At 34.3% G+C, this 6,746-nt stretch overlaps 1 protein-coding gene across 3 annotated transcripts; it reads right to left on the bottom strand.

Moving 5' to 3' along the window:
- Positions 1-1,512: 1,512 nt before the first annotated feature.
- On the bottom strand, positions 1,513-6,086 carry LOC145574342 (shaggy-related protein kinase alpha-like). 3 transcript variants are annotated; one of them, XM_081632108.1, is made up of 13 exons: positions 5,954-6,086; positions 4,618-4,770; positions 4,448-4,540; positions 4,282-4,341; positions 3,916-4,188; positions 3,729-3,803; positions 3,455-3,511; positions 3,221-3,361; positions 3,071-3,121; positions 2,755-2,850; positions 2,578-2,661; positions 2,032-2,134; positions 1,513-1,937 (listed from the first exon to the last, which is right to left on the bottom strand). In XM_081632108.1, exons 2-13 carry the CDS (start codon positions 4,723-4,725, stop codon positions 1,855-1,857), a joined length of 1,224 nt encoding a protein of 407 aa, XP_081488234.1. In that variant the 5' UTR covers positions 4,726-4,770; positions 5,954-6,086; the 3' UTR covers positions 1,513-1,854. The 3 variants fall into 3 exon arrangements, with proteins under 3 accessions (XP_081488234.1, XP_081488233.1, XP_081488235.1); XM_081632107.1 differs by lacking the exon at positions 5,954-6,086 and adding an exon at positions 5,776-5,946; XM_081632109.1 differs by lacking the exon at positions 5,954-6,086 and adding an exon at positions 5,796-5,946.
- Positions 6,087-6,746: the final 660 nt, after the last annotated feature.

The raw sequence follows: 6,746 nt of genomic DNA, 5'->3' as shown, positions 1-6,746 counted from the left end.
AGTTTAGACCTTGGATATCAAATTTACTGTTGATGCTATAGAGAGATGTACCTCCATTGTGGTCTGAAAACGCAAAACCATTTGTGAATGGTATGAATTTTTGTTTCCTATTTCACGTTCCAGATTTGAATATCAACTCTGCTGCATATCTGTTATCCTAGGCGTTGTCCTTAAGCTGATGTCGGCCTGTTAGCAATTTCATTTGTTACCATTGTTACCAGACATGCTGGTCTTCAAATTATTGTTTTGATCCTTAGCTTAAGAAAAAGGGCTCAATGATTTTGGAAACTTATCGTGCTTGATTAAATTTTGCTGGATATTTAGCTGATTTAGTTTCTGGTTCTATCATACAAAGCACAGACTGTTGAATTTGGAAACACTCTTTTTTATCACAGAAAAAGATAGAAACATCCTGATTTTTTATGCTCTATATGTGGAAGAAATAAAGAGATTAGAACTGGTTAGCTCTCTGATTGATACAGAGCAGAAAAAAATTGCTGGCTCAGTGGCTATTAATATGGAACTTGCTCACTTTCTCTTGCTTCTCTTGGTGGACAGCATACATGTTCATTTTCCTTGTTCTTCGCGAATTAATTGTATTTTATCTCTTCATAGTTAGATTGTAGATTTGTAATGGCTATATGGGCTTCACTTCGATTGTAGTATGTGATGAGAAATAGTGAATCTGTTTCATTTGAGCTAAGTCTGAATGTACTTCACAATTACTGATAGGTTCTTACAAGAGTCTCTGAACTTAAATTACTGTGGTCTATATTTCGGGTTGGTTTTAAATTGGAACTTTACCATATCCTTAATTATAAATATGTTTATAAGCAGGGGGGAAACTGTGAATTGTAAACTTCTAGCAAGAATTCTTCATTTTAAGCACATCTAAAAATTTAAGAAATAGTACTCCGTATCGCTTCGTTATTTTAGTGTCATATGTTACATACTCCGTATTTAGCTTGCGCCAGGACTTATGAAGTTACATCACAGGTACAATATAGATTTATAACTAATTCACCATTCAAGGCGTATGCGATTTTTCATTATTTGGCCTTCAGGCAAGAACTAATTCTGAGCTAACTCGCCAATTTCAAGTTTTAAGTAAAAATCAGTCCAAAGTAGATGCGACTAATAACCTTTGATTCCCCTTGAATGATCTCAAGTGTTTTGCAATCTTTGAACTTCAAGAAATAAGAAAGGCACTTCTAACCATCTCCCTGGTTTGTTACTGAATACCCTCCTGATTTCTGAGCGAAAAATGCTCAAGTCAACATCCATGGTTCTCTATTCATTGCTTTATGAACAAATGATCAACTTTGATACACCAAGGGCAAATAGAAATAAAACCTTATTTGACATTAATTGATTTCTTATTTGTTGAGTATCAATTGATTTCTCAATGATCAACTTAATGCCTTCTTATTTGTTGAGTATCAATTGATTTCTCATACATCCAAGCTTATTACCAAGTAATTTGTTCATTATATTACGAATGACAAAAAAAAGTGAGGCGCAACCATTGAACCATAATTCTATATCACAACATACACTTCCGATTAGGGTTGGCTGTTACTTTCGGTGATAAATTACAACCAGTTAGAAATATAAACCATAGTAAAAAAAGACAGCCACATTCAGGTCTTGTGCAGGACTTGCAATTGTTCATTTCTCTCTCTAAAAGCTGCTTTTACAACATAGGGTGTAAGGGGAAAAAAAGATACTAACACAGAAGGGGGCACCAGAAAATATGTAAAGGAGTAAAAAGGAACAGATACTTAGACTACGAAACCACATCTTCCATAATAATAATGATTTCCTCTGCTCTTCATAATCTCATCAAATTTGATTTCACAATCCAAGAAATTGACACTGCTTTCTTGCATGCTCGGGGATCAATCGGACAACTGTTTCTGCTGGCACTCCTTTCAACTCTGTAGTGTTGCGAAAAAGGAAAAAAAAAGTCAACTCAAATCTTAGATAGAGTAGTGGCACAACAACGTAGTCTTTCCTTTGATCAAATCTTACCATGAGGCTTGAAGTTAAACAGCAGGGGTAGAAAGCGTCCATTTGGCAAGCGGGTGTTTAGGTCTCTAAGCTCATCAAAAAAGGGATGAGTCAAGGCATCCAGCTGAAATTGAAGACAAAAAAAAACCACTTCAGAATATCAGAAGCACATCAGTCACTGATAGAGAGGGGACTAAGATGCTACCTGGTGAATGAGGTATGAACAAGCTTTAAAAGAATTAAGAAACTAAATAAACACACGTTTACTAAATAATGTGCCAAGACTTATAAATAAACATAGAATAATAGAAAGCAACACAATCAGAAATCATGATCTTCTTTCTTTAATGCAGCTTTGGCACAAACAATTAACAAGCAAAACTCAAGCTCATTCATTCATAGAAAAAAATGAAGGGAATATATATCATCCATTTTAATAAACTTATAATAGCTCACTCAAACAAAAGCATGACCTGCAGGGCTGCTGGAGAATACTACTGAAGTGATGCAGGAAGGAAAATGCCAATGAATGAATTAACGTACAAAGTTTTTAAATATGGCACTTACAGCTGAACATCGGAGATTAGGAGAATACTGTAGGAGCCTAGAAACCAAGTCAACAGCCTCAGGAGGCATTCGTTTGTGAAATATCTGGTGAAAAAAAAACAGCACTTAAACAATTTAATTAAAAAATAAAAAGAAAAGAAGAGAAGAGAAGATCCAAAATTTGGTCTTGAATTCAACCTTGTGCCATGGATGAGCTTTAATTTGGGGGAATTTGAATTCCGTGTAGTTGGGATTCATACATTTGATTTCTTCTCTCGTTGGAGTGCCCAACACCTGAGAAAGTTTTAGGCAGGCATTGTCAATAGACATTCAAGAAGCACCACAGCGGAAATGACTACCAAGTTTCAAGATTGACAGAAAAATGCCTATATTCCACTCCCCCAAAACTGACACATTTAGCAACCCAAGAAACAACAAAAACTTAAAACACCATAGTCAACATAGGTGACAAGGGAAGCCACCCTTTGAGGTGACCATAAAGGTTTGTCTATACCTTTATAATCTCAACAAGCTGATCAACTCCACTCTCGCCAGGAAATAGAGGCTGAAAAATAATATAAAACAGATTATAAATATACATACACATAGAAGGTGCCAACCATTATGTAAAAATGGCAGAAAACTTGCAAGAGTATCAAGCTACCTGTCCAAGAAGCAGTTCTGCAAGCACACAGCCAGCAGACCAGACGTCAATAGCTGTAGTGTATTCTGTTGCTCCGAATATTAGCTCTGGTGCTCTATAGTATCTAGAGCAGATATAAGATATATTAGGCTCGCCTTTTATCTGCAGGTGAGGAGAAGGTAATTAGATGTGGCATAACACAACGGTAACATACATTTGAAGTAATGGGATGACTAAACAAATTTACCCACATACCAGAACTTTTGCGCTTCCAAAGTCACAAAGCTTCAGCTGGTGCGTATGAGGATTTACCTACATATAATTACAAATAAAGCCAGTAAGAACCACTGACAGAAGTATCCAATTCATAGGCTATAGACAAGCAGGGATGCAACCATGTAATGAAAACGTCGAGTGTATAGATGTTCACATCGTCCATAATCAGGGTGTAGTGTACATAAAGTAAAAACAGCACTAAAAGCTCAGAAAGCTAAATAAAAAACAAAATTTTCATTGCTTGCAAACTTACCAGGAGATTTTGCGGCTTAATATCACGATGACAAACAACAATAGAGCGATGAATGTATGACAAGGCTCTGAAAATCTGCAATCATCAAAGAATTTCGCAAAGTCCAATGAATTAGCATCGAGTAAAAACAGAAGAACAATGCAGATAAAGATAAACATAGTTACAAGCTTTTATTTAGATTTGGTACCTGGTAAGTGTATAGTTTAACATAAATCAGAGGCATCCTCTGGTTCATTTTATTATAGTGCTTGATCACTCGATGGACAGTTTCCGGAACATACTCAAGCACCAGATTAAGGTACAGTTCATCCTTATCCGTTGTTGAAAAGAAACAATGTTTCAAAGACACGACATTTGGGTGGTCAAGAAGACGCATTGTCTGCAACTCGCGATTTTTGTACCTCTTGTCCTGAAGAACCTTTTTTATAGCCACAGTTTCCCCTGTTTCTAAGCACTTTGCCTACACGAATATAAGAACACAAATTAGCAAACTAATTACGCGGACAAGAGACTGTCAACAGTATCTCACATGTCACGAGGACGAAAAGTCTACCTGAAAAACAACCCCAAAAGAACCATGTCCAACAACACGCTCTGCCATGTAGCTAATAGTCTGAAATGAGCCAATAGAATAATAATAATAGATGAGCAGCTAATTTCTAAATGTTTGATTTGTAACCTACAGATATACCTATTGGCATTATAACATAGCACTCTACCTGCTTTGGCTGGCCATTCTTCCCGCCGATTGTTGTCACTATTATATGCCCGGTCTCGGTGCCATTGCCATCAACAACTGTTGGTTCCATGTCCTAAAACACAAAAGCACTTATCAGTAACTAATAACAAACAAACAAACAAACAAAAAAGAAAAAAATCAATCATTCACCTTATCATCTCTAATTTTCATGTCATTCATTTCCTCGGGAAGCTTATCAACACCATTACCACTAGAGTCTCTAATACCAGTAGTAGGTGCAACACCTACTGAAGCCATACTTGCTCACAACGTTCGTTTAACTCGACTCAATCACTCAATCATCTACCAATACAACACAAAACCACAATTAGCTTAACAATACATCGCCACAATCCATTTCTCCATTAGATTATAAATAAAGGCACCTCAAACATTACTGATAAGATTAAAAAAACAACCCCTAATAATCGACGAAATTTGTTCACATTAGAATCAACAAAATATGCATAACAATTAAGCTGCAACAGACACACATAAACACACATACACCAGCACCACAACAACAAAAAAAAGGGTCAATTCAAGCATCAATTACCAAGTTTGAGCTTCAGATCATTCTTATACTCTCACTACGACCAGTAAAATCATTTTCTATTTTTCGCTAATTAATGTAATAATAGCATGTTAGCAGCTTCTCAAGTAACTTTACACATATGCAGCTCAAAATCATGCTTGTTAAGCATTCTCCAAACTAATAATTACAAAGAAAGAAAATGACTACTTTTTATATCACTTAGGTCCTACTGAAATTATCTTTGAACATGGATTACAATCTGTTAAAACCAAAAGAAAGTAATTAATGAAGAGCTAAATCATTATATTTTTTTTTTTTTGGGATTATTGGAAACATATAAAAAAATTAATTATTAAAAAAAAAAAAAAAAAAAAAAAAAACTAACTTAGCAAAACAAATTATGAAAAGAAAAACCCACATCAAAGATTGCAACTTTCTACAATTTCATAGCTTGAACTTAGTGGAATCATTGCCTAATTTTACAAAATCCACAAACTTCATTTTATTTCTATCCAATTAAAAAAAGGAAAAAAAAAAAAACATTCTCGACAAAAAATTGACAAATAAACGGTCTATAATAGCCACAGAGATTAACCCAAAAAAAACACAACATCAAAAACATAAGACAGATCCAAATAAACCAACAAAACAAGAAAAAATGATGCATGAAAAAATCAAAACCCTAGAAATGAAACCCACTAAAAATGAAAAAGCAGCAAAATTTGTGTAAAATACAACAAATTAGCAGAACCCAAGAAAGAAAAACAAAGTACCGATCAATTGCGAAATTTACAGGCAAAAAACAGCAGATTTCACCAAGAAGAAAGAAAGGAACAGAGGTTTGGATCAAAAAAAATAAAAAAAATAAAAAATAAAAATAAAAAAACAAACAAACAAAATAGGACAGAGAAAATTAGAGAGAGAATGAAAAAGGGAAGAGCAGATCCATACGGAGGAGAGAGAAAGATGAAGAGGGTGTCTGAGTGTTTTTGTTATTTTCCTCATATTTTTATTTTTAATTTTATTTATTTTTTGGGTCCTTCTTTCTGTGTTAGTGTCATAATGGGTTGGGTGACAGTCAAAGATGAAAGCATAAAAATATTGACATTGAAAAGATAAAGGAATTATTTATTCATTTATTGGCATTTTTTTTTTTCCAAAGGTATAAAAAATTCTAAATAATGGTTACTTAGAGTTGAATATTGGTCTTAAGTCTTAGGGTATGTTCTCATCAGATTATTTTCAGCTCAGTTCAGTTCTAATAAAAGCAATTTAGTTCAGTTCAGTTCAGTTCCTAATTTTCTTCTCTCATTAAATATTCATTTCAGTTCAACTCTAATAAGTTCAGTTCAGTTCAGTTCAGTTCAGCTCATTTCAGTCAATGAGAACAGGCCCTTACTCCTTTCGTTTTTAAATACTTTCTAGTTGCTCCACTTTCTTTTTTCGGCCGTTTTTAAATACTTGCTTCATTTCCTTATTTGAAAAATTTTTATAATATTTAATTAATTTCTCTCATCAAGTGGACCCAACAATATTAATTTCATATTCTCTCTCCTTCAATTCTCTCCACTACTTTTGATTTTTTATAATTTTTTATTCTTCCACCAACCCCACTACCTCCATATTTTATTACTTTCTCCAAGTTGTCCTAAAACTCCGCGCATGAAGAAATGAAGCAAGTATTTAAAAACGGAGGGAGTAACTCTTTACTTCATTTGTCCCCCATTTATTATTTGCCCCAAAT

Source organism: Chenopodium album, chromosome 13, assembly GCF_948465745.1.
Source record: "Chenopodium album chromosome 13, dcCheAlbu1.1, whole genome shotgun sequence".
NCBI lineage: Eukaryota > Viridiplantae > Streptophyta > Magnoliopsida > Caryophyllales > Amaranthaceae > Chenopodium > Chenopodium album.
This window is presented reverse-complemented; position numbering and strand designations above follow the sequence as displayed.

Coding starts and splice junctions, on each gene's coding strand:
- LOC145574342 (XM_081632108.1), bottom strand. CDS start 4,725: ATGGCTTCAGTAGGTGTTGCACCTACTACTGGTATTAGAGACTCTAGT. Junction 3,512..3,728: donor TTAAGCCGCAAAATCTCCTG/GTAAGTTTGCAA, acceptor AATTATATGTAG/GTAAATCCTCATACGCACCA. Junction 2,135..2,577: donor CTAATCTCCGATGTTCAGCT/GTAAGTGCCATA, acceptor CTTCAATTTCAG/CTGGATGCCTTGACTCATCC.